The sequence below is a fragment of the Aquila chrysaetos genome, chromosome 3 (genome assembly GCF_900496995.4).
Source record: "Aquila chrysaetos chrysaetos chromosome 3, bAquChr1.4, whole genome shotgun sequence".
In the NCBI taxonomy this organism is placed as follows: Eukaryota; Metazoa; Chordata; class Aves; order Accipitriformes; family Accipitridae; genus Aquila; species Aquila chrysaetos.
This window is the reverse complement of record NC_044006.1, coordinates 31,834,758-31,862,144: the sequence shown is the minus strand read 5'-3', so window position 1 is coordinate 31,862,144 and position 27,387 is coordinate 31,834,758. Positions and strand designations below refer to the sequence as shown.

Sequence of the window (27,387 nt, the reverse complement as noted above, 5' to 3'; positions counted from 1 at the left end):
CTCTGATCCCAACTTCTCTTTTTTTAGGCACAGCTGGAAGCTCAGAGGGCGACTCAGGATTTTCAGAGGGCCACTGAAGTGCTGCGTGCTGCGAAAGAGACCATTTCACTTGCTGAGCAGAGGCTACTGGAAGATGACAAACGTCAGTTTGACTCTGCCTGGCAAGAGATGCTCAACCATGCTACTCAGAGGGTAATACAAACTTGCCCCAGCATCTGTCTTTTTCATATTTTGTGTTCTCCTGTGGTGTATGAGGCCTACTTTCTGAAAGACCAAATTTTTGTATTGCTCCAGATAAATGACATGTAGGAAATGAAGCTACAGAAAATTACGAAGCCTAAGGTTAAATTATTTGGGCCTCGGGCTGCAACCTGGAAAACTATAGTTCTATCTGGCTGTGCTAGTAGCTAGTGGAATAGATCTAAAGAAGAAAAAAGTTACCACCTATGTAATAGGGATAAACAATGTCTTAAGGCATATCTGCATTTGGAGTTATGCCAGAATAATTGCACAGGGATGGCTATTCCTGAATACATGTGTTATGGAAACTCTTACTCTGGAAAAACAGGGACATGTTCCAATTTTAGTATAACCTGTTCTTAGTATGGAGTTGGTTGAACAAGGCATTTTGCTTTGGAAACATGTATTTGAATGTAGAATTACTCAAAAGTGTGTGCTGCATTTTAAGCTTGCGCACTGCTCTATCCTGAATTAACTTTCAAATTTATACAAGGTCTTACCTCCTTTGTAAAGTCTTTTTAAATCTACAGAAGAGATGCACTGTCTAACAATGAAAGGTGGTATTCATTTTAGCAGCTGTCAAGAATAATTTTCCTGTCATTTGCTGTGTCTTTTTTTTCCTCTTTAAAAAAAAAAAGGCAGAAAGTTTTTTTTTAAACATGAAAGAACCAAAAATAGAAGTTAAAAACCTTTGTTCTGTCAGAGTTCCCTTAATAAGCCAGTGAAGCTAAACTTGCTATTCCAAATGTGCTAGCTTGCCATACAATGTTCGTGTTGTCTTGCAGTCCTCAATGCAGTAGCACTGTTCTGTTGCAGAAGCTTCTCAGTTATAAGAAAAGCCTCTATTTCAAAGTGAATTGCAAAAACCAGCTGCCTGATGAAGAAACAGGGAACAAAAAGGATGTTGGCTGTGTGTAGGGGAGGGATGGAAAACCTGGTATATGTTAAAAAACAGAAAACAAACTCTAGGGTATTGTTTTTGTTATTGTCCCTGTTATCATTAGGTATTTGCAGATCTGTTAACCTCTGTGTGTTTCTGAAGGGAGCCCCACCTTTGCAGTGCGTGTGTGCCAGGACAGCAGCAGCTGTCGTTTTCCCTAGTTGTTATCCCTGCTTAATATGAGCAAAGTCCAGAAATGCATACACAATTTTTGATTCTCGGAATAGACAGGGGAGAAAACTGGAAGCATCTAAGGAGTTGCTTAGAGCTCCTGACTGCTGAACTGCTGAGATCCGGTGGAGAATGAGAGCAACCATGTACCAGCTGCCTCTCTCTAGCTGGCATAATGAAGACTTGTGTTGGGGTGGGTGAGGAAAGAAATGCTAGCAATTTTGAGAGTTCAGATGGATTCCTCTTTTCCTTGGCTATTTCAAGGGGATCGCTGTGTCCTTCTACAACCCTTAGTCCTTCCCTGACAGTCTGGGAGAGGAGTACACCTGGGATGGGCAAACCCAGTGATTTAGAGCAGAAGATGGCTGCTGGCAGTGTTTGGTGGAGTCATGCTGGTGATGTTGATATGTATCATCACTGAGTGCAGCGTATCTGTGTGTCGGAGGACTGATTCAAACCATAATGTCTCTGATGCTTACAGCAGAACCGTAAATAGGAACCTTAGGTTTGTTTACCACCGTTATAAAATCTCCTAGGCACAGACTGGATTGTATGGAGCAGCTGATGGCTCCTTGAATGGAAAGCGTGTTACCCAACTCTTCCTGGTGCTTAAAATAGTCTGGGTAAGCTCAGTTCCCAGAAAGCACCCATCTGCACCTTTTCAGGGTACAGCAGGTTTTGAAAGAGTTACGTGGAAGTTTGTCTCGTGATTTTCGTTGGCCAGACTGGAGGCCTTAAGGCTAGGGCCAGAGCTAAGAAGAGTGAAAATGCTGTTTTTTCAGTCAGGAAGTCCTGACTGAACAGACCCAGCATTAGTTTGTTTGGGGTGCTTGGCTGAGTTTTATAACTTCTTTAGGAGCAGAGTGAATAATTCCTTGGCTTCAGTGCATGCAATTAGTGAAGTGCTCAGTGTTCAGTGAGGTAAACAGAATAACTGGGATCTCGAGGAGCAGAAAACATCATAATTCCCTACCAAGCTATGAATGAAAACAGGTTGGAGGATGAGATCTACTAGAACAAAAGTTCTTGACTGCCACAGTGTTGCTGTTAACTCAGATAGTTAACTGCTAATCACATTAGAAATTGCTAATGGCAAAAACTGTTTCTGAGGGTAAAGGCTGAGGGTTAAGAAATAGAATTCCTCTACTTCCTTCCACATACAAAATCACTCTCAGAAAAAGTTTTTTGCACTATAGTTGTTTGGATTTGTTAGCTTTTTTCATGAATCTATAAATGACAGTTGTACTGGGCCTTGTACAGCAATGAATCAAATGCAGAAAAGCACCTCTGTGCCAAATGTTAGAAGTGGGCTACTAATTAATTTGTTTCTCTATTGATAGAAATGTCAGGCAAGAGTAAAGGTGGTTTTATTTGCTATTCACAGCAGAGGCAGCAGGCTTTATTGAATTAATCTGAAATTTGGAACAAAACCCGAGCCCTGTAAGCAGCTTGGTAGCTGACAAACAATGCAAACAGAGAGCATAAAGGAAGAGGGTAGGCAAAAGAACAAAGGAGACACTTGTGGGGTTTTTTTTTATACAGGCATGTATGGAAATACTGCCGGGTTACTTTTGCACTTGACCCAATGGATGTGGACAAAGACTTGGGTTCCAGAGTTCCAAACAGGAAATGCTGTTTGCAGACCCTCACTGGGTGGAAATGGAGATGAGGGTTGCGTGTTTTAATTGCTTTTTCATTTCTTCATAGACTGAAAAGCTATTAACACTATTTTTAATTTGACAGTCTAATGGGTTACTGTAAACAAGGCTTTTGGAGCCACTGATATAGCAAATCATATAATTAAACTGATGAGAAATAGGAGAGTTACTGAAATTTTGCTTATCCTGGGCGGGCTGGAAGTGTAACATGTGGAAGATGGTTTTTATTTGCAGAGCAGACAGGACCGGCATGAACAGGTACAGGGAGTACAGGCTGTCACTCAGCAATTTTTTTTTCACCTGGCAGGTTGAGCTATGTTTCAAAGGAAGCTGGATACCTAAATAGGAGCTGGATGCGTGCCTGCCTGTGAAGATGCAGCTAATCCCTGTAAATGTCTGTGCTTGATCTGTGTGATGACCACTAGTGACTGTGATGCTATCCTGCCAGTCAGGCAGCTGCTTTACCAGTTTCTACTCTTAACTTGATGTGTATTTTGGGCTAAATTCCTGTGTCTTTTTTCTTTCTCAATGTCCATTTCTCCACAGATCTTAGATCAGTGTAATGACACTTAGGCTGAGATTTAGCTCATCAGTTTCAGGTGTCTAGAACATTACTTTGTAGGTATTATAGTCAAAGGAGGACTGATAAATAAGTTGACAACGGTATCTGGAGAAGAATTCATGTGACCAGAGGGGCAAGTTCATTGTAAGATTAATTCTCTGTTGATTATAATGGAAATATAGTCACTTAGCTTGCATGCAGACAGGTTTGATGAGCTCTTAACCTGCCTGGAGAAGAAGTGCTGTTCACTGTTAGTCATTGGCTTACCAGGTTTTTGGTAACTGCGGTTTGTCTCTAAAATTTGGAGAAAATGTTTTGGGGAAGTGGAAGTGCGTTGCCTGTCTGCTAGTACCTTGAGTTATAATGCTGCAGTTTGGGGTGCAGAGAGCAGGGCTATAAAAGGGCCAAAGGATGGAGAACTTTGAAGGGATGAAGGAGAGGTCTTCACATCTATACTCTTGTTGAAAATCATTCACAAATGTGTACAAAAGGAAAGTGCTGACAGATGCGTTACCTCAAGTTTGAGACAAGCTGGAGCAGAAAGGAAGATCCTTTGTGAATTTAAAGAGAAATTGCTAATTTCTAATTCCCGATGCAATCTGCAGTCTTAAAAAGGTTCTGCTTTTACAGTCTTTCCTGAGATACGTTCAGTTCATAAATTCTGGCAGGGAGAAGAAATGTTTTGGCTCTTGATCCTGAGACATTTTAAAAAGGGAAGGGATGAGGGGAGAGTGAAGAGGGAGGAGGCATGCTCCCTCTTGGTTTAATCCGGTTTGTGAAGCTCCCTTTGATATTACACCACGAAGTACCATCTGTCAGTGTAAAATGCGTGGGTGCTTTCACGAAGTAGAGAGAAGAGATACTTCCTGCAGATAGAAATACTTGGAGAAAGGGGGGGAAAGAAAAGTCTGTGAAAAGAAACAACAAAAATACCCACATTCTTCCCTGCCCTAATCTCTCTGTCACTTCACCCTGGAAATGCAGGGGTTAGATGCAATCCCTTGTATTGTTGATTCTGTCCTCCTGGTTTACTGATTTTTGCGTTGTCTCTTACCTCTTTTATTTCTAATTCTTCCTCTAGAAGAGTCATCAATTTAATTTTTTGAGAAAGTAAGTTGTCCAAAGTAATTCTCTGGCTTAGATGCTCAGCTTTGCTTAATTTCACTGATAAATTTTTCTTTTGCACCTGTTGTTATTACTGAAATTTTGCCTGGAGTCCATCTGTGACTTTAGATCATGCAAATCTTTTGGGGGGAACAAAGCTACTTGTACAGACTTACTCACTAAAAATATATATTCTACACCGACCTTCCTTTCCCAGACATCTGGATTGGACATAGAGGGTAGGGAAGGAGAGAGGAGGAATTGAGTGATACCTGTGGGATTTTGTCTTGTTTTTTTTCCCCCAAAGTTGTAGCCTGTGCTACTTGGGAGAATGAGTTCTGCCTGGAATTGGTGATCTCGTAATTAAGGACAGGTGTGGGCTACAGAAGTGTCCAGTGAATGTGTGGGCATCCTAGATGTTCACCCGCTCTGGATGTTTTTGTGTAAGAGTCCCCAAGGGCATGAATGGCAGGTACAATGTAAGGAGGAGAGGTGTGTCCTGAGCAGTCTTAATTTGAAAAGGTGTCATCCTCACTTTTATCTCTGCCTTTTTCTAAGTGATGCTGTTGCATCTGCGATGGCTTAGGAGCATCAACAAGGCAAGGCTGGTGGTAGAAGCACAGTGACTGTTGTTAAACAAAACAGCTTATTTGGTAACTGTGTCCAAAAGCTTGTTTACAAGTCCATATAAGACTGCTTTTTCCCCAACCGTATTATTAGATCTGATAAAAAGTACTTCTTTCCCACACAAGCCTTGTTGGTCATTTCTAAGACCTTTTTAAAAGGTGATGGGTTTCCTTAGCTGGTTGTGCATTGAACCTCTCAGATGTAGAGGTGGCAGCATGGCTTGCAGTCTGTTTCTGTCAACCTGCCCCGGTGGACAGCTTCTCTGTTTGAAGCCCATCTGGCTTTTGTGAAGGGGTGGATGATCTTTTTGTTTCTTCTTGTCTGAATGAAATGCTTAAATCCATCTTGGCAGGTGATGGACCTCCACAGAGATACCTCATAAGCTTCCCGGTATTGTCCTCAGCCTTGGGCATGCACCTTGAGCCACTGTCCCAGGGGAAAGGGACAGGCTGTCTCTGGCCTCTCCACAGGCTTGTGTGGGTAATGTGAGTCCGATGGCAGAATGCCCACAGGAAAACAAGGGAGTGGGGGGAGATGGTTTTCCTTACATCACTGATTTCTCAAAAGGATGAAGTATACAGCTTTTTTTTTTTTTTTTTTTTTCTGGAAAGGGTAATGAATGTGGGTATATATGGCTGGCAGCAAATCCCATATTTTGTCAGCTATTTTGAAGTGTTTACGATCTGTCATCCTCAAATCCCAGTTCTGCAGGGTTGAGCATTTCTGTGATGTTTGATATGAAAGATGTGCAAAATCAACACGATACTGGACACCTAACCTGCTTTATGACTCTGATGCTGTTAGTACTTATCATGTGGTTCATCCCAGTTATCAAAGTTGATGCTGATATTACCCCAGGAATGGATGTGAGGGATTGACATTTAATTGATCATTGGCAAATTCCAGCTACTCCGTTATTTTGTAGCTTCCGGCATTTTTAAATTGCAGTTTCCTTGCCATGCTACAAAGAAGGCGAACCAGCTTCTGTGCAGACTTTGGAGACTGCATTTTAATTTAAGACACTTCCATGCTAAAACCAGCCTTGTCTGACATATTTCACTACGGAAAGTCATTGCATCAACCTAGCTTTCGAACAGTTGTTCAAGATAAGAGGCTGCAGCTTGTTTTCAGGATGCAGGAGAGAGCCTGTTAGGAATCTGATAGATTTTTTTTTTTTTTTTTTTTTTTTTGACCTTTTTTGACAGTGGATGCCTTATTTATATCTATTTATATATAAAATAGTTGAAGGGTGTTGGAGTTGAGTATATTATTTTACATCTAATCAAAAGAGCCTTTGGAAACCTTTCTTTCTTGTAGTTTGAAGTTCTGTAGCAACTTCTTTGTTTAATAGTAAGTGGTGTGTGCAGGAGAGCAAAACGTGGCCTCCAGTTGTGGCAGCAAGAGCTTCTAGCTGATGCTGATGCAGTTCAGCCTTGGCATGTAGCAATTTCATGCTTTCATTTAGGCATCAGAAAGGACAACGTGAGTTTTCGTGAAGGGAGCAGCGCTCCAAGCAAGTCAAAGCTGGCTGTACTCTTCTCACTGTTCAGTTCAGTGTGAGGGCTAGGACACTTTCAAGAGATTAGAGCTTTGTGGGTGAGGTTATTTAAAATCAAGATATCTTGAATATTCTCTCTGGAGCTGAGAGCTCAGATGCACGTTCTGGTGGTTGGAGCCAGTTGGAGCAAATTTGCATGAAGTTGTGGAGTAGTTGGTTTCACAGCTGAGACATTTTGAAATCCAGTACTGGAGAAAATCAAGTCCTGCCATTTTTTGTATGGATACCTTCATAGCTGGAGGAGGGGGAGCCTGAAAACTGCCTGCTTTCTCCTCATTGCCAGACCGATGGAGAGGTGTCACCACTTTTCTTACTTTAAACATATCAGTTACCTCCCTTTCTGGATCTTGACTGCTAGTGCATTAAAGAAAACATTTTCTGACTTAGATGTTTTCCGTCATCGCAAATTTGCACAATAAAATTACCCTGGATTTAATTACTGGCAAAGTGTGACTATGGGGTACCAGCAGAGCCAGCTAACGGGGGGACACTTACTTTTCCTGCAACTTTTGTAGACTCCCAATTGCTGCAAAATGCCACGGCCGTGAGCGCTTGTTTATAAAGCTTTGAAGAAATGATTGCCTGAAGAATTTGCTCGCTTGTGTGCAGGGCTGCAGCCCGACCGGCTTGCCGCCCGTGGAGAGCAGCTCACGTGCTGGGCCTGGGACTGCTGCGCGTTAACCATCTGCCAGCCTGCGCAGTGGCTGGTCATCAGCACAGCTCCCCCCGGCATGGTAGGGCTGTCAGCTCGGGGCTCGAACCTCTCTGCATTTTTGGTCTTCAAACCGTGATTTCAGGCTGGTCGTTTTTTTTTTGTTGGTTTTTTTTGTTTGTTTTTTTTTTTTTTTTTTTAAGAGAAAAGCCGGCTTCCTGGCCTGCAAACGGGCCGGCCGTGGTTGGACAGGCTGTTTCTGGTGCCTGGCGATTCCAGCTGAACGGCGTTTCGGTCCTCCCACGGCTGTGGCTGGTTTTCAGCCGTGTCCTGAGGGTGGGCGCTGCAGCAGCGAGGGGCTGAACAGCCTCCTGGGTCCCTGCGGGGAAAGGAGGCTCCTGTGGGAGAAGCAGGAAGGGACAGAAATAACGTGGTGGAATGTAACTGGGTGGCTTCTGCTAGCAGCGCTCTGCTCCTGAATATCTAACTGGGTTTAAATATGGATGATCCCAAAATTTGAGGCTCTTCTGAACTTCCCGTAAGAGATATTATGCAAGAAGCTGCAACACCTCTGTCGTAACTAGCACAGTGTTTGCAAATCTGACATATTGCTGCTCCTTTCAGGAAAAGACTTTTAAGTAGGCTCGTTGAAAGTAATTTTTTCTGTACCCTTCCTCTCCTGACATGAGCTGATTGGAGAGATTATGAAGCTGCTGTTAATTAAAACAGTAAGAAATGGATCATTGTGTCTTGCCACTCAACCTGTATTTTCCCTATTCAAGGTCATGGAGGCAGAACAGACCAAAACGAGAAGCGAGTTGGTTCACAAGGAGACTGCAGCCAAATACAATGCTGCCATGGGAAGGATGAAACAGCTGGAGAAGAAGCTGAAAAGAGCCATCAATAAATCAAAGTAGGTTTTACACTTGGAGACAAGTTTAGTGATGAAGCTTGTTTGTGGGAGATAATGATTCTGTGCAGGTTTTCGAACTTGTGAAAGTGTGTTGCCCTTTGTACCTCTCCCTTTGGGCATCTGTCTGCATGTGACAGCCTCGCAGCAGAACTGGTACTGGTATTAGTCCTTGCATTTGTTGTCCTTCTAAGTGTCTTTTGAAGCACCTGAATTAATAGACAGGTGAACTAAATGGGATAAGAAACCTTTCCTGGGCATGTTTTTAGTCTTGTTCTAGTGCATTGAACCCTTTGGTGGCATGTGACTTGAGAAACAGGCTCATGGGATTCACATAGATGCTGCCTACAGAACCACAGAGCTCTGTGTGTGGATATTTTGCAGTTTAGGTGCGTTTGCAGTTTAGTTCTTATTTTTAGATAGGAGAGCAACAAAGCAAGTGACAGAAACCTGAAAGGTGCGAAACTGCATCAGAGCAGCATGCTGTACATCAGACTTGTTTACTTTCTAATGCTGCCGTAGCAAAGGTGTCTGAGAGCTGTTCTTGGGGAAGGAAACACACTTCAGAGAGCATAGCTAAGCAGCAAGTGTCATTAATAAATGTATCTGCATTTGTGATGTGCAGTTTTGCTCTGTTGCAGAGAAGTTGAAACAGCTTTTTGTTCAGAACCTGTTTAAATTTTGGCCCTGTTTACAACCAATTCTTAATCCTTTTTATGTTTCACAGTTGTTTTCTTTATATTTCCAGACTGCAGCTTGTCTAAACAATCTGCTTGCTGTATTTAGCTTTTAATCCCTCCATCTAAAAATTACTTTTTGGTAAAATTGGTCAGCTAAAATCTATTTTGATTGGTGTTTGCTCAATTCAAGAAAGGATTAGCACTTCTCAAGGAAGATTCAAGCATGTTTGCTAAAACAGTGTAGCAGCATGGCTTCATAGAATGAGCTGCATGCTGTCTGTCTAGCACTGCACAAGGACTGTGAAAAACATCATCAGATCACTAAATGACAGATTCCTCTGGAGAAGAGCAATGTCTGAGAAGCGGTTTGGCTTCTAGGAGTTACCTCCTTACAATAAGATTTAAAATAAAGACCCTGACAAGTTGTCAGTGGGGTCCTACATAGCTTTTTATAACAATGATGGTGCTGAGCCTGATGCCCCAGCTGCATCTTGTGTGATTTGCCTTCTGAGTCTTCATTTCCTTGCTGAAACTACCCTTGTAGGGGTGTTGGCATTCTCCTCAGGACAAGCTGGTTTTTACTTGTGTGTGGAAGAATCCCAATATACTCCTTTTTGTCTCACAGCAGGGCTGACTGCAGCATAAACCACCTAGGTAAGGTGTTTTGGAGATCCCCTAATAGGGGGTGCACAGAAATGCCAACTACCGTAACCTGGTATTGAAGTGGAAGATGTCTAGTGGCATGAACAGGCTTATTGTGGATGTATTTGAAGTCATGCTACATAGGGATGTTGGAAAGGTCAGTCGTCTTTCAGCGTTGCAATTTTCATGTAAAGGAGAACTGAAACTGAGCTGAAAACATAAGTGCCGTCAAGTGGCTACATAAAACTGGGGAATGAAGCTGCTGAATTTGCAGCTGCTTGTATTGTAGGGTGTAACTGGCTACTAGCTGTTTTTCAGGAAGGATTTAACACCAGCAAACTGGGTGGTGCGGGAGAGTTGGCTGTAACGCCTGGGCCTTTCAGGCCCATGTTGTCTATCCTCTCTCTCCATAAACTTGTGGGTAGACGCGCTGAATGAGTTGCTCTTTTCCATGCAAAAAATTATTTGTGTTCGATCCTCACTTCAGTCTGGATTAATATGCTTAAAGCATTACTATTTGAAAGTAAGGCTGGGACCGCCAGGAGGAATGTCATTTAGATGATTTGCTGTGTAAAATGTTGATGATTATTGGATTGTTTTGTTTTGGCTTTGCTTTTAATTTTGTTTCTGGGTGCTTACTTGCTTGTAAGCTATGAATGTGCACACGGCTGCATGTTCTTAACAGTCACCAGATCTTCTGGCTCAGTGCCTCTGAGCTGTAGGATAATGAACTCGCCTGTGTTAGCTGGTTTTTGGAAGTCACTTTCTGCTCCAGTGACTTGGGCAAAGTGCCTTTCACTCTTCCTGTCATCTACTTAAAAAGCACTTTGCTCAACTGTGCAATGTCACAGACTTAGACAACTGATGATGTAGGACACCGATTGCATCAGTGGAAGAAAGATTCACCAGCCCTGCTGTGTCATGGACCAGGCTTCAATAGTTACAGGGTTGTGGATGTAGTAGAATGAAGTAACCTGAGGAGATGCGAGTCCCTACCTGGCCGGTGCGTTGCTTTCTGGTAGCATCAGATGCCCAGCTGTGTGTTAGGCATGAGCGAGGAAGAGTGCTTACATTTGAGCTCCTACATGTCAGGCTGTTGGTATCCTTTTCCTGGCTCAGGTGGCATCTTTCTTGTCTGTTACCTGTAAACATGCCTGCTCATATATGCACGTGTATGTATTTGTGTTTACATATGCACATACACGGCATATATATTTTTTTTTTTCCACACCACACCAACACACACATGCTTGTTTGCTGATAGAAAGGGGACTTTTCCCCCAGACTTGTGGAAGCTGATGGGAGGTTAGGACTCAAGCCTGGTTCTTCCCTCCCAGTTGGCACCAGGGTAAGGAAGAGAGAGAATCAGGTCATTTGGGGTGAGTGGGTTTCACTGTTTTCCCTGCACATTTCCCTGCAATGCCGTTTTGTCAGCATCTCTGCCCTCCCATTGCTTTGGGGTGCGTCTGTAGGACTCCTTTAACTGTTGGACCCAGACTCCTAACTGCAGTGTTTTACCACGCCTGGCAGGTCCATCTGTGTAGACTTTGGCTGTGTTGTGTCCCAGCGAGGGAAGGCAGAGGTGCAGTTTGACTGGATCAGTGTCACTGGAAACATTGCAGACTTGGCTGTGCGCTCCTAGTTGCGGTAGGGGGGTTGATTAAAAACACAGAAGCTGCAAAATAATCTAGTCTTAGCGAAATGCGACTCAGTTATTTTGTGTATGACTGTAGTGAATTCAACCCTTCAAAGCATACAGGATCAGAAGGCCACAGTTTGACACTCCTGAGTTTTGGTGCACTGTCCAAAATCTAGCTACAGTAGGACTTACAGCTCAGAAGAGGCTTGCTGTCAGGGTAGAAGTATGGCAAGGGTAGTTCACATTCTATTTCATATAAAACCATATCTAATTGTTTCTCTCTCCCATACTTTCCAGGAGAGCTTCTGAGAGGAGGGGGGTGTAGTGAGCCCTGCTAAAAATTGGAGCTTTTTTTGCTGCCCAGCGTTACATTGGATGATATTGGCTTGTGGGCTTCAAAACTTCGAAGCTGGAACGTGTTTTCTAGGCTTTGTACTGTACCCCTTGTGCCCTTGTCCTCCTGCAACCTTGTAAGAAAGTTTTGTTGTCTATAGTGAGAAATGGACCAGGTGTGACGCTGTCTTCTGTGTCCAAGCAAACTGTTGGAGAGCAGTGTGGTGGGAGGGAAATGCCTGATGGGCCACTGGTGGGAAGTGCTGTGCCTTTGCACGTGATGCTCTGACCTCCCTTCATCCTCTCTCCTCCACTGAAAAACCTAAGAACTGCCCCTCCACCCCCACATCTGAACATGGGGCAGTCTAAGGTTCACCTTCTGTGGGGAATTTACATGTGCTGTGGGCTCTAAAATTAGATGGATACAGAGAGGATGCCTATGCCCTAAAGCTGGACATTGCATTTAAATATCTTGCAGAATCTAGGCCTGAAGGAATTGTGCTGTCAACTCCAAAAACTGGAATTTTGCAATTTGTATTTAGGTCAAGAGACCCATGAGAAATAGATATATTAGAGGGGAAAAGAGACATTGAGAGCACACGTAGGTGTTCTAGCATCTAGATAGTCTCTTGGGATTACAGTGAAACACAAAATAGCTATGTTAACGCTACGAAGAGAGCAACTCCCACTCAGTACTCTGCATTCAATTCCAGTGATTGTAAACAATTGTTCTTTGTTTTTCCACAGACCTTATTTTGAACTCAAGGCAAAGTACTATGTCCAACTAGAGGTACGTATGTAATTTGGATCCATCTGAAACTCTTTACTGCTTACGGTAAATACTGAAATTACATCTAAAGTGCTCCAACAACTGTGTTGCATTTCTGTACAAAACCAATTCAATTCAAAACCTCTTGAGCAATTTGCTAAGCACATTTTAAAGATAAAAGACTAAGAGAGGCTTTGTTTCCTCGTGTGAAATAAGTGTTCAAACCCTGCTGCTTACTGCCAGAACCAAACAAATACGGTTTGACCATCTTTGCTTCTTGTAGTCTGAAGTCTCTGGGGTTTGGTTTGGTTTGGTTCCCGCCCCCCCCCCCCCGCCCCCCCGTGTTTTATGCATCAGACTAACTGTGCTTGGGATGCTCTTTTCTGTTCGCTGGTTGGATGAATTAACAGAACAAGTAACCTGCTTGTAGTACTCAAACATCACACACATGTGAATTTCCGATTTTGGGTTTGGCAGAATTGGGATGTCAAGCCCTTGGCCTTGTTGGCTGGATAGGCTGCCAGGGTTTTGGTTTGTTTTTTTTTTTGGCATCTCCACACTGCACTCTGTGTGGTGCAACAATGTCTAGCCAGTGCTTGGGCACAGCGCACACCTTGCAGGGCGCAGTGGCCCCAGGGTGGGCATGGCAGTTGTGCTTGGGACGGTAATCCCTGCTATTACAGCCTTAGTCTTGGAGCGGCCAGGGGTGGGAGAGCAAAGTTGCGCTAAAAATTCAAATGCAAGATTTGCTCTCTTTCTATTTGAGTGACTTTTGCTGAATGTGGCCCCCAAAAACTGGGAGCCTGGCTCCTCTGAGTTGAAGGGTGGTGGCTGGTGCTATAGGCGTGTGGGATGTGCACAGGGTCTAAGTAGTGGCTTTGCGCTGTTGGCCATGGGTGCAGGAAGGCTCCAGCAGGAGCCTAGCTAGAACCAGATTCCCATTCCTTGCCTGAGATGCACGGTATGTCCCACACCTTCTTTGTCAGCTGGGCTGCCTGACATGCAACAGCTCTTTATAGGCCACAGAGACTCCGGCGTGCACCTTTTCCTTACCAGGATCTGGGCTTGGGCTGCCCCCTGCTCCTCTCTCGCCTGCCTGTGCAGCCGTGGTCGGCAGCCGCTGCATGGAGCCAAAGCCTTGCCCATCCTGGGCTGGGTGCCAGCCCAATAATCCCTTCTGGCTAAAGGCATCTTTTGAGAAATCTCCTTTTCTCCATGGGTGAAGGCCTGCTGTTGGGGGCCCTGTTGCTTCTCCGTGACAGCTGCTTGGTGCCCTCCTGAAGAAGGTGGTTGTGTAAAATTTAATACAAAAGACAGCACAGATTGCTTTTAATGTACAATATAAAACAGTTGAGACAGCTGTCGATACCCAAGCAGTGTTTTACCTTTGGGGCATAGGGTGTACAACACTGTGCCCTTGCTGTAGAGTGGGGTTTGTGTCTGGGGATACAGAAACTGCTGTATTACAGTTGTCGGGGTTTGAGGCTTTCTGGTCTGCAGATTTAGTGACCAAGAAGTGATGGGTTTGGTGCTCAGAGGAGAGTGAGGCTTAGCCCCTTTAGGGACGACCCACAGCCATGCTGTGCCCTGCAGGCAGGGGCTGCCAGCAAACCCTTAGGGGTGGTTGTGGGGTAAGCAGTGACATACTGTTGAGAGCTGCACTTGTGTTAACGAGAGATCCTGCATGTTAATGGGGGGACCCTTGCTCTGTGCTTAATCGGGGCCATTACCACACTCCAGAAGCAGTCCTAGCCCTGGCTCCCATGGTTTGCCATGCTCCTGTCTCCTGTACAAGTGCCACTGCTTGCACTGGGGTACTCTTGAATTACGAACTCTCCCACCACCTAGATACCAACCATGGTTTATGCTAGCTTGCCTGTGCAGTGCGAAGTCACGTGTACACATAATGGAGAACTGCATACTGTGCGTCTTTCATAATGAAAGCACATCTAATACCTGTCTTCCTTGTTAGCAACTGAAGAAAACAGTGGATGATCTGCAGGCAAAACTGGCCCTAGCAAAGGGAGAGTATAAGACTGCCTTGAAAAACCTGGAGATGATCTCAGATGAGATTCACGAGAGGAGGCGGTCCACTGCCATGGGGCCCCGAGGATGTGGCGTGGGTGCTGAAGGGAGCAATATCTCTGTAGAAGACCTGTCAGCAAGTAAACCGGAGTCGGACACCATCTCCAGTGAGTACTGAGTGCTCCTGTGCCTGCGAATATCCCGTGGGCATCGTAAGAAATGCTGAGATGAAGGATGCTGTGCATATTCTGCAGCTTGAAATTTGCTGGCTGTTGTGGGATTGTGGCTAACTTATTAGACTTATTATTACTGAAGTTTATTGTATTCTTTAATAGCCAGTTTTCAAGGGGAAGGGGTATGAGTTGAAATGCATCAGCTGTTCCCTTAGCATTGCTGCTGGTTTTTGTACAGTGTTGTAATGAAAGGAACAAAATTAATGCACTTCAAAGCACAGTCCTAATTTTTAAGCCAGTGATGCTGCTGTCGGTGACTCGCCTGGGGTGGTTGCAGGCTGTTGTAGATCGTTCAGTCAGGTTGCTGAGGTGGCAGCACTATTTGGAAACAGACCTTTTGGATCAAGTGCTTGTCTTGCAGTGCTGGGCTTGTGGCAAAGGGACTAAAGTTGCAGCTACAGTAGTACAGAAGGGCACAACATTTGGACAGAGGGGCTGTAAGGATAAGCTCCTTTGCACCGTAGGATCTTCTGCCAGTATGTGATTTCAGCAGAGTATGTGTGCTGTCAACAAGGGAAGCGAAGAAGCAGTGATATGCTCATGCAGTGTACTGAGACTCTGTACGAGAGACCTTTCTCTTGGGTGACAGCAGCAACCACTGAGCAAGTTCCTACGTAACTTCTGCTTTCTGGTGGCACACGGGGAGCTTGGGCTGCAAAGATTGGAATGGTCTGTTGTATTGTAAGTTTGCTTTTGTCCTGGCTCTGGGTGAAAGTGGATAGATGGACATTGCATGTGGCCCACTTTTTCCTCCCACCTGGACACTTTGTCCCCTTCTTGATGCAGAAAGTCTTTTTTGCTGCCCAGTCCCACAATTCCCATTTTAATTTGTATTTCAGCTCCATTTCTGCAGGGAAAAGTCTAGGTCAGGATTGCAGGAGTTACTAATTACACGACCTGAAGGCTGAATGTGCAATGCCCTCGTGTACCAGTGCCGAGGCTCTGTAGGTCCGTGGTACAGCCTGGCTGTGCTGTGGGAGCTGGGAGGCAGCTCTGGGCTGGCCTCAGTCCTCTGCAGTGGCAGGAGTTTTTGCACAATGTGCTGGAGCTCCCTCACTCAGTACTGTGCAGCTGGGACCCGATTTCCCACAGTGAGCGATCGTGGTGTCTGGGCCCACTGATGCAGTGGGGTTTTGGTATGGCTGCGTATCTTCTGACTCCTTAAGTCCCAAGGTTGAGCCTTTCTGAGTTAGGGATTGTCTCTTTGGATACCCACAAGTCCCCCCTCCTTGTGCAGAAGGCATCCCGAGAGCCTTAAGTATAACCGTGGTGAGGATTTTCTTGTGCTGAAGGAGTTCAGGGGCCTGGTATGTAGGGGCAGAAAGAGCCAGGAAAGGTAATTCGGAGCAACGACTTGCTGGCCCTCCTGGTCGCTGCTGAGGCTGCAGGCAAGGATGGCACATCCCTCTCTTTGAATGCAGTCTGATATATGTGGAAGGACTCCAGGTTGTGTCTAGTGCCAGCACAGAACTGGTTTACAACAGGGCAGGACGAGCAGCCTGCCAGACATAGTAACCAAAATAGCCTCGACAGGTTAAGCTCTCACGTGTAGTAATATGTGAGGGTTTTCTGCCAAGGCCCTTTTACATCTTGATTTCTGTCTGCTGGAGTTGAATAAAACACCTCATCATCAGCAAGAGTTTCTGGCCCTAGCAGATGCTCCTGTGTGGTATGGTAAGTTTAGATTGTGATAAGTTGCGCTTGCTGCAGACTAGCTGGTATCAGTGCCTCTTGCCAAGTAGAGGACTCCTGTAATTGGAAACATCTTTTTTTTGCCCAACCGTTTTTTGCTTTCACCCCCTGCAAAGTTACCTGTATTGCTCACCATATATTGATAAAACACACCACGTGAGAAGACCACTCTGCAGTCTTGGATTCGACATCATTAAAAAGAAAACAACAAAACCCAAACCACAACAAACTGTCTCTGAGCACAAAGTGCCCTGGAGGGGGCTCAGGAAGGTGGATAATGCTGTTACCCATTTTATGTTTGAAGCCTTTTAGGTCAGTTCTGCAATGTGCAAATGCAGCAGAAAGAGGCATAGCATCTCCAAAATAACCATGATGGTAGCTGCCTCTGTTTGCACCCTTTGTGTCCGAGTGGCGCAAGTGAGCCCCAGGCTGCCGGGGTAACAGAACAACTGCTTTGAAACTTCTCCTTTGAGTCATTTTGTTAACGCTGCTGCTTTGCTCCTACTGCTCTTTCAAGCTGGGTTTGAGCCTCTCTAACAATAGCAGGAATGTCAAGGAGGCATCATTGAAGATAACCTCAGGTCACTGTAAATGGCTTGCTGTTTGTGGGACTTCTTCAGACCAGTGTGATTCCAGCACACGCTTTTACATGCATCAGCCTCTGCGCAACAAAAAACCTTCTGATTCCAGTGGGGCGACTTGCATGCAGAAGTCTTTGGTTCGTAGGTCCCAATCCCACAATGAGCCAAGATTGAAAAATGTTGAATTTTAGCAAAATCTACACCATGTTCCACAAAATGGAACCTTCATTAATGGATTCCTCCTCCTGTTGCTAACAAAGAGCCTGCAGCTTAATCTAGCCAGACAGTTTGGAGTTGGTTTGCTTTAATGAGAATTCAGATCTGAGCAAACATGAGCAAGGAAAATCATATATGTGGGTGGGACTTTTTTTAATTTGGTCTTGCTTGGTGATCCTCATCCAAAAAGAGATCTTGGGAGTTCATGCTGGATTTTAACTGTGAAAGTGGGACGGTAAGGTGGAAGTAATCTGCCTTCTAATTAGTGCCTTAAATAACCAGGAGTCTGTGCTGGGATCAAGATGCTGCTGGCTAAGGCGGGCACAGGGGACTAGGCCCTGGCCTGATTTATGTACTGAAGTCAAGTGAACAAGGCCAGCTGGGCAGGGGACAGCAGGAACAGTAAAAATCCAAGACCATCTTGGCACGAGGAGCAGTAGCTGGTGTAGAGCTGGTCTTGCAGGGCATGTCTGGGAGGTGTGCTGTTCCTCCAAGCAGAATCAGGCCTTCACGATCCATGTATGAAATGCTGGGTTAAGGCTTTGCAAAGAGGGCAGAGTATGAGAAGAGGCAGCCCGTGGGTTAGCAGTGCACGCACGTACAGAAGATGCAAACCTGAGAAATTCCCGTTGCCCAGGAAGGTGCAGGAGGGGGGGTAGGTTTGCTAACTGGAATATTCTTTGAACATTGCAGTGGCTTCAGAAGTGTTTGAGGATGACAATGGCAGCAGCTTCATATCCGAAGAAGATTCGGAAACTCAGTCGGTGTCCAGCTTCAGCTCTGGTCCTACGAGCCCCTGTGAGGTGCCCACTCAGTTTCCTCCTGCAACGCGACCTGGAAGCCTGGATCTGCCCAGCCCTGTATCCCTCTCTGAGTTTGGGATGATCTTTCCTGTCCTCGGCCCCCGAAGTGAATGCAGCGGGGCATCCTCCCCCGAGTGCGAAGCTGAAAGAGGTACGCACAGCTGGATACGCCCTGGGCCTATGTTTTTCAGCTTTATAAAGGGAGCAGGAAAACCTTCTCAGCTCCCCTAGGCATATCGCCAGCTCACTGAGCTCTGACCTGTTGGCTGCTTCCTTGGGGAAGGCAGTTCTGGAAGGCCCTGCATCCCACAGTTAACGATGACATCTAAAATGTTTTCATTATTTTTCTCCTGGCTGGGAAGGTTCCCCAGTTCTGTCTCAGTGGAGGGGTTCGAGGTTTCTCATGAAATAAGCAATCAGTGGGATTCTGATGGTATGTTTATTTTAAGGAAAATCTGAGTTTAATTTTTTTCTTAAATTACTGTCCTGCTTGCTGAAAATTCTGCTTTCCAGGAGAAAAACAAACAAAAAAAAAAAAAAAAAAAAAAAAAAAAGAAATAACATGCCAAAAGGAACCTCTTGCAGGCTCTGCCAGCCCCTGCTGACAAATTCAGACTAGAGGATTACCACCGCTCTTGTGTGCTCCAACCTAAGGCTGTTTACACTGTAATTTGCTGATGCAGTGCACAAGACAAACGCGGCTTCGAAGGCCAACTTCGGTTTCATTAAAGCATCTTGCTCCTGCTCCTGTAATTTTTTTTTGCGTGCTTTGGCAAAGGAAGCTGCAGAAGCACCCACTGAAGCTTAAGCTGCAGAATGAAATCCGGGTTTAACATCTAGTTTAATCCTTTCTTTGCAGGGGATAGGGCAGAAGGGGCTGAGAACAAGACAAGCGACAGAGTGAACAAGAATAGGAGCAGCAACAGGAGCAGCTCCACTGAGGGGCTGGCTTTGGATAACCGAATGAAGCAGCTCTCCCTTCAGTGCATGAAAATCAAAGAGGGAATATGTGCAGGCAGAAAAGCTGCCCAGATTGGCTGAGTCCTCCTTGTGCCCTGTCCTGATTAATGGGAGTATAAATATTTATACAGGAACTTCTAAGTGTTTGAAGAACATTGTGCCAATAATATATGCCAAATCTTAAGCGTTTACTCTAAGAATTTAAAACTGCACTAAGAAGTCTAATTGATGTGGAGGGCTGAAGTTTTTATTCAGTAAATCCTTTGTAGGCCGGACAAGTTATGAAATGTTTAAGCTGTGCTCATATTTCACAGACTTTGTAAATTGTTTTGTAGCAGCCTGGCTGAAGCAATAAGTAATGTTCCCGTGTAAATTCGTGCCAGTAGGGGGTCTGAAATTCAAGCCAGACATTTGCAGAGAGCAGTTTGGCTTCGGTTTTGTAGAATGAAATGCTCTTTAGATACAGTGGATCTCTTGAGTATAAGTGGCATATTCTTTAAACATCTGTATTTGTCTGTATTATGCTGAAACTGTAGAAATATTTTGTATACAGGAAAGCTGTTGCATGTGTGGGGTCTAAAAGCTTTCACTCTTCCCTTGGTGCTCACAGAAAGGATAAAGTTGTCACACCTATAAAAACTGGTGTTATGAGATGGACAGAATGGGGATGGTGACACTCAGCGATGGTAGGCCCTTTCTAGCCACCTTCCTGAGTCTGGCTTGACTCTGAGGGTGATTGCAGTGACCAAAAAGAGTTGATTGGCCCCCTCCCTTCTCCTCCCCTGAAAAGTGAAGTATTATTTTTCAGCACTTTGTTTTTTTGCTCGAAAATGGGAGTCATAGATGTTTTCAGGACAGTTATGATAAGGGATTCGCCTTTGAAATATGCATGAAGAAAAGGAATTGCCAGTGTAGATTGACAATGTGTTCTTAAGCTTCTCCGTAGGTTGTACTGTGTGGGGTTTTATAACTGTTAAAGGGACTTGGGATTTTAGTATGCCCTAGAGAAAGTGTTCAATAAAACTAGAAAGGGCATGGGCATGTTTTGCCAGCAGCTGTTAGGCAGTAGTAGTGTCTGGTAATTATGCTAATAAGTGGTAGTAAAAATCCTAGGACTCTTCAGTTTTGGTGGCTAAGCATTTCTGAAAGCACCATTTTATCTAAGATGTCAGTTTATATCATTAATTTGATGGGAATTTTAGTATTACCCCCAAAGTATTTTCTATTCTATGTTTTTGCAGTCCTGTTGTATTTTGTCCCTGCCACAGCTTGTGTATCTATTCTCAAAGTTAATGTAAAATTCTTCACACTACAGTAAACATTTTTGTTTTCCACATTTCAAGTCTGTGCAAGCTAAGTGTATTTCAAGTGCTAAGAACTGAATCTTCTCCTGGAGCAAGTTTGGTCTTTAAATATGCACTTCCAGTCAAAGACTGCAGCCTGGTGTCACTCTTTGGTAAATTTCCTCTCATCTTGCCAGTTCTGACTGGAAACTGAAACTCCCTGCACTTGGGTAATGAATTAATTTTATGTTTAGCAGGATATAAAAATAGTTGTGTGTGCTGCCTTGCATGTGTCCTGATAGGGTTCAGCTCCCAGCAGGGTAAAACCATTGATCAGGAAGTATAGAAGGGTGTGGAACCCACCATACCCTTACTTTCACACCATGCTTCTGCAAGATTTGTTTAAAGATCTTGCCGCAGCCTTCTTCCTTTGGTGAGCCCTGGACTTGGCAGGTAAATCACCCTTCAAAGGTGCAAGCAAACAGGCAGAACTGTGTGTCTAATAAATAAATGGAAAACTAATTTTATTTTAAACTTCATAAAAGCCATCATTATAAATACAACAAACTTAAATGAACATACATCACTGTGGAGTACAGGCAAAGGAACAAGCTTTCTCCAGTTACTTTTCTGTTGGAGCTCTTTATGCATTCTGAAGTGTAACATGATGGTGGCTGCCTTCATGGGTATAAAAATAAGCCTCTGGTGTATCAAAGTATATGTGATCACTTCAGCTGCCCTGAAGTGAGAATGTATAAAGTAAATGTTAACCTAGGAATTCTACTTCTCTTTGGTATTATCAAACAATATAAATGTCCTTTTGACTAAGCAATGAAAACCTCTACTATATGTACACAAACTTAATTCTAAATAGCTGGCTGTTCAAACACTGCATAGATTGTGTGGTCAACTGCATAATTACTATACAAAATAGTTACATGAAACTTGCATCAGGAAACTAGAACTGACTCTGAGACTCATAGGGCAGATGGGATAGAAGCTGTTGATACCATTCATCCATGGTACTACCTCTCACTGAGTCTTTGAGGACTGATGGATCGGATTAACCAAGGATTAACCTGTGTCTTCCTAACAAAACAAACTGGGGGAAGTGTGTGTCACTGGGGTGTCTCACCCTGAGCTATAAACAGCAGCATTATGGGGTCTTGTATAGAGCTTTAAAGTAGGATTTTAAAAAAAAAAAAAAAAAAAAAAAAAAAAAGGCTTTGCAGTGCATAAGTAAGGAGAATGCCAAAACTTCTGAAGAGGCTATCTCCAGTTATCCCTCTGCACCACTGATTGATAGAGAATTAAAAATAATTTCTTTGTAGTAGTCTTCCCTTAGTGAATTAAAGAAAGTGTAAATCCTCTTAAAGCCCCTTACAGTAACTGGCTTTCACTTTATCAGTTACCCCCTTGTTCTGTAGCTCAGGCACTAGTTCAGACATGTACAGTGTGTGACAAACAACTCAGGAGTGCAGGATACTTGGTATATTTTATGAGGCTTTGTATTTTAACATTTAAAAGCTTGAATTGCTTGTTTACTGGCAGAGAAGACTTAAGGGTCAAGAGGTGCATGACTGTCTAACTGGAAATAAAGTAACATGACCAATGTACCTTTGTTACAGTCTGAGCTGTTGTGCAGCTATTTGAATTTTTGCACACGTGGCCTTATTCCTTTCTAAAAGTCTTGCTTTGTAACATTTTCATGCTTTCATCAGCATCTAACATTCTCTGTCATATGGATCAAAAATTGCTAAATGTTGTAGGGGAAAGAAAAGCTTAACCTAGATATTGGCTTGCAGCTGTGTTAAAATCTAAGGATCAGTTCACTTTCCAATATTTTTTCCAGATCTATTTGTGGAAAAAATATAGAAAAATAAGTAAAGTGCTTACATGAACTTTTTTTTTCTACGAAAAAAGGGCAAGAAAGTAAGTTTTATTGTAAAATTAATTTGCCACAACCAGAAGCTATGGACTAGAATTTATAAGAATATTCTGTGTTTCCTTTTAAATGCTCCACCTGAGTGTCCTGTTCTGTATCTGAAAGGAAATGTACAGTGATGGTATTCTAATAGCCTATGTAGGTACAATATTTGAATAGAACTTGTGTTATAAAGGACACTGATACTAGGCTTAAATCTGGTGCAGTTATGGGGATGAGCCCAGTCCACGAACTGTACTGTACATGTAAGAACTGTTAGTGTATCCTGGTGGGAACAGGATCCTTTGTCCTTACTACCTTTGGCATTAAGAAAGTGAGTACATTCCTTGGTTTTAGTTTAGCACAGCATGGAAGCTGAGTCTTATGCTTGTTTCATCTAGCATAAGCTTTGGCACTAGCTTGTGCTCGGGGAGTGGGGGGAGAGGGGAAGAAAAACCCCTTCCTGCAGAGTAGAAACCAACTACAAGAGACAAACAACAGATTTTACTGTAGGCAAGTCTACCAGCTTGATCTCAGACAGCGAGGCTGTGCAAGAACTTAGTACTGAAAGCAGGCAGTTCTGGCCTTTTGTACTGTCAAAAAGATACTCAGTTGAGACTTCCTAACTACCTCTAACTTCATAGGTGATAAAACAGATGCAGGTCTCCGTTGCCACTATGGTTTAGCCTGAGCTGAAAACTTACTTAACACACATTTGTAGGGAAAATGTGAGTTGATGAAATTTTAATTTTGTAGGGATGAAGCAGTCCTTGGCACATACTCCAAAGGTCAAGGATAAGCACAAAGAACCTAATCTGATTTTTGCTCAGCTTGTGCCCATGCTGTTCCCTCTGTTGATTTGTTGCAATAATTGTCAGAAACTTCCCTGCAAAGGAAAGTAAGTCACACTGTGACAAATGTGTCACAAATTTCCTAGCCCAGATGGTCTCAGAGAACTGCAATCAGAAGGGCATGTGTTTTCAATGCCCTTTTAAAGCTAGACATTTGTTAAGCAGCTGTCTGATGACAGAAATGAAACAAAAGGATCTTGTACTTTCTGGAGAGGGCTAATAGCAGACTTCTCTGGGAATAATTTTAGCCCACAGATAATATTTCTGGTGCTCCTGTAGCATGTGTACTTAGTTTCTCAATGACCAAATAGCACCTGTGCTCTAAAATAAGATTTAAATGCTACCTTTTTGCTTGGAAAACTGCTAAACCAACCTGAATAGCAGGGAACATCCTATGGCTGTTTTAAAAACACCCTCTCCCCCAACTGTCAAATGTAGTGGAATTTTAAGTCTGCCATTTGTAAAAAGACAGAAACCAATGCATTTTAGAATCAGTGAGGCAGTTAGTGTTTAAATTAAAAAGAAAAACTTGGTTATCTTTAATCCTTTTCAGATACAATGTATATAGATCTTCGGGAGGAAGAGCACAGATAGTGGGCTTCTAAAAAAATCTTACTCTGGACTAATGCCACTTGCACTATTTTCTTAAGAACTTTGACCCTACTCCTATTGATGACACTGGTCAAGGACTCCATTCACTGGTTTCAACTTAAAAGAAAAAGGTACCCTTTAAAAGAAGTCTTGTATAATGTGATCAGCAAGTGCATTTCTTGCATCTGTGGTTTAATAAGGGGAAAGGTTTGAATGATCCTTCCCCTACAAGCTGAATACTTATAAAAATGTTGAGGATAAAACATTTCTTTGCTGGGATGCTGATGGTGGGTAGTTCCCTACCTCCTCGCACCAGCAAATGGGACTATGTCAGTAGATACAAAGAATCTTACAGTGCACCTTTAGATGAAAACCTTTCACACCTGCTAAAAGAAGGGTGTGCTGCACTGTCTGTACTGCTGCTGCTGGCTAACTTCCTGTTTTTACTGCTGATCTGGATCAAGCTAGGTCTTGCAGCTAGTAGGAAGGAAGCCACAGAGTACCTTGTGCTGTAGTATTATGTACTAAAGTAATACAGATATGAAATAACAGCTCTCAAAATACATGTCATGAGTGAAGCCATTGTTCTTCGTTTAGAAATAGCTAAAGTCAGAATCTTCTTTTTCCTTTACTCCTATATACATACTTTAGATAAGCTGAACATGTTAGTCTGGAATACTATGTGCTCAGCAGTAATAAAGTTACATTTAGATGTGAGAACTAGTTCAGTGGTGAAAACATTCAAGATAGCAGCACAAATACATAGTAAAAGCTATTTGGTCCTGAGACTGAATAAGCAGAATACACAAGAAAATTTTTTCTTACATGTTTACTTTTAAGAATAAAATCTTAAACCTATATACCCTGTATTTTGGGAGAAGAGACTTTCAATATTAGTTTTTCTCTTAACTCACTAGGCTTTGATTTGAAGTGTGGAAAAATTGCAATAAATGGAGTTCTGCCAGTTCATTTGAATTTAAGTATTTTAGCCTGTTCACAAGCCTGTTGAACAGTGCTCACTCCAATATCATAGCAGCAAAAACCACAGCTGTCTACCACAAATAACTGGTAAATCAGTGATTCCATGCTTTTGGTTCTAACTTAGAATGTAATTTTCTTTTATGTGTATGTGTAGTAAGAGTTATTCACCTGTTCTCAGACTGTAGGACAGATCAAAAACACCTCCTTAAACAGTAATGCACCAATCTGTCTCCTCACTGCAGCTGTGATACCTTAAGAGAAGTAGCACTGTTAAAATCTAAGAAAAAAGGACCCTCTTGTTGAGGCAGGAATGTGGTGGGGATAATGTTGTAAACTCCAGCATATATGTTCTCCACTTCCAAGTAGCAAAATCCACACCTATGATGAAAGAAACTACCTGTTAGAACTAAGATCTGAAGTATGTTTCAAACTTCTTAAGACTGCATTAAGTGAGTATTACCTGTAATCACCGCTGCTCTTTTTCTGAAAGCCATAGGAACCAGGATCTCCTACTGTCGAGACTGTGATGAGTTCAAAACCAACACTGTATTGCCTGCAAGTGACATGACAGACTGTTAACTTTAGTTATTTCAGTCATCAGGATTACCATGAAGAGGGCTATTTATTAAAAACTACACAGTGTAACTGGAAGACATCTAAAAGTTTTGTCACATTTGTGACAGAAATGTTAAGTCAAACTCACCATAACATGAATGTAGAATTTGGAGGAAGGCAGAACATGTTTCAGGTTTGGAACTAGACTATATGGAAAATGCCTGCTAGAAGTCTGCCCCTGCATTTAAGTAGACTTGAAGTAGTTAAACTTGTGGTGACACATGGCACAGATCCTGGGGTGTGATCTGATTGCTGTCAGAGGAATCAATGTCAGTGATCACAGCAGAATTTCTCATGTTACACTATAACTTGGGACAGTTTGTCTACTACCTTTAACATGTGACGGGCACTACTGCCCCTGTCATTCAAACTACCTGAATATGATCTGCAAGTGCAGAAAAAAATGCATACAAAAAACTGCTCAATTAGTGGAACAGTATAGCCACACCTTTGCACTCATCTTCATTTCATGAGAGGTGTTTCCTCAAAGAGGGGAGGATGGATAGAAAAGTGCTGCCTATTTGTGGGGCCCACTGTACAGATTTGCAAAAGATAAAACAGTTGACTGCATGTCAGGGGATGTTGCTATTTAGAAGTGCTGTATATTGGTATTTTGAGGTAGATCATGAATTTTGCCAAAGAAATTTGACCTGTGTAGGTCTGTTCTATAAGGCACTGACATCCAATACTTCTCCTGGCCTGCTAGTGGCAGAGTAAATGCACTTTTCAAGCTGAAGCTACTACATAGGCTGTTGTTTGAAACCTGTAAGGGTTTAGTATCCTGCATATTAGTTCTACTACAAAAGAAAAGGCATTATGATCATAGTTAGTTTTAAGAGGAAGAAAAAGTCCTTTGTACCTTCTTCCCCTCTGTGCAAAGCCTAGCTCTGCTTATACCCCAAAACTAAAGAGAAAGAAGGCTCCTGCTTCCCTTGTAGGTCAAGGATTTCCTCAGTAGCAAATGGGCAGGTTTAAATCGCTACTGATGGTGAAGTTAGAAATATAACTAGTCCTAAATCTGAGCCACCTCCCATACCTTATCTTCTAGCTTTTCAGGGAGCTTCCCACCCTCCCCATGGAAGATACTGACAAAGCTTTATCTTTAGCATGTCATACTCTTGCTATGTTGATGCACACTTATTCACTACAAACCTTGGTCCCCGCAGTTCAATTAGTAATGGTCCATTCTTGTCCAGCTGGAATTGATAAATGGGGTTATTTTTGTAGGTGTCTCTGAAATTTCCACATCCTCCAGCACTGTGACCTTTCCACTGTCCATTAACCTGAAAGAAGTCAAAAGTACAGAAAATACTTTATATCCTGAGGATTTTTATTGCTTATTTATACACACAAACAAGACTATAGGTTCCTCTCACTTTAGAGGTCACTGATTTTTAAAGTGCAAGTGAAAGATTGTATTAAGTAGTCAGAGTTTCACTGCAGTCCTCCACCCACCTCAGTCAAAGCCTTAGATCCCTTACAAGTGTACTGTATTTTTTTCAGCTTATATTAAATAAGTAACAAGTGACTTTCTGACTATGACAAACTGCATCGTTGTGCTAAATGAGAAACAACAGTGGTACAGGAAGTACACCACTACTTGTGTTGTAACCTTTGCCTTTGAAATCACTGCCTCCAGCCCTGCCCATTCACCTCTGTACTCTGGAAACGAGCATTACAGGGACAAGATAGATAACCATAAGGACAGATTTCACAAGGACAAAGACATACAAGAGGAAAACTACTGCTCAGAGTTTGAGAAACAGGCCATCTGTTTACAAGTTCCTCCTGCTAGTCATTAAACTGAAAGGTTAGACTTGCAAGACATGCTAGGCATTCACACAAATTTATAGCCAAGATAGATAGATACATTTCTCCTGTTACTTCCCTCCCCTTTCTGTCAAATGAGCAAGGAGCAACATTTTTTCTTGTGATTTAATTTCTCTACTCAGTGTCCAAAAACCCCCAACATGCTACTACCCAGGTACCTAAAACTGCTCTGTGGTGTTAGCTTTCCAGGCCTTTTCCACCTCCACAGCACTTAGTTGCAGGAATCGCCCTAGGGCTTGGTGAGCTCTAGAGGTGACCACTCAACTTTAGTATAAGGCATCTAACAGAACTTGCTTTTACTGGTAAACTGTGAATTA

At 43.1% G+C, this 27,387-nt stretch overlaps 2 protein-coding genes across 8 annotated transcripts in view; one reads left to right on the top strand and one right to left on the bottom strand.

The window, feature by feature from the left end:
• Positions 1 to 20,331, top strand: part of SH3BP5 (SH3 domain binding protein 5) — a 54,316-nt gene extending 33,985 nt beyond the window's left edge. The window contains exons 4-9 of the mRNA XM_030010439.2: positions 28 to 192; positions 8,295 to 8,425; positions 12,464 to 12,506; positions 14,458 to 14,677; positions 17,926 to 18,186; positions 18,895 to 20,331. Coding sequence (XP_029866299.1) covers positions 28 to 192; positions 8,295 to 8,425; positions 12,464 to 12,506; positions 14,458 to 14,677; positions 17,926 to 18,186; positions 18,895 to 19,076 — 1,002 coding nt within the window. The 3' untranslated portion in view covers positions 19,077 to 20,331. The remainder of the gene's footprint in view (positions 1 to 27; positions 193 to 8,294; positions 8,426 to 12,463; positions 12,507 to 14,457; positions 14,678 to 17,925; positions 18,187 to 18,894) is intronic.
• Positions 20,332 to 20,785: 454 nt separating this feature from the next.
• Positions 20,786 to 27,387, bottom strand: part of CAPN7 (calpain 7) — a 35,966-nt gene continuing 29,364 nt past the window's right edge. For all 7 annotated transcript variants that reach the window (XM_030010433.1, XM_041122569.1, XM_030010434.2 and 4 more), the window contains 3 exons: positions 26,393 to 26,523; positions 25,086 to 25,178; positions 20,786 to 25,003 (listed from right to left, as the gene is read on the bottom strand). In XM_030010433.1, coding sequence (XP_029866293.1) covers positions 24,859 to 25,003; positions 25,086 to 25,178; positions 26,393 to 26,523 — 369 coding nt within the window. In that variant the 3' untranslated portion in view covers positions 20,786 to 24,858. The remainder of the gene's footprint in view (positions 25,004 to 25,085; positions 25,179 to 26,392; positions 26,524 to 27,387) is intronic.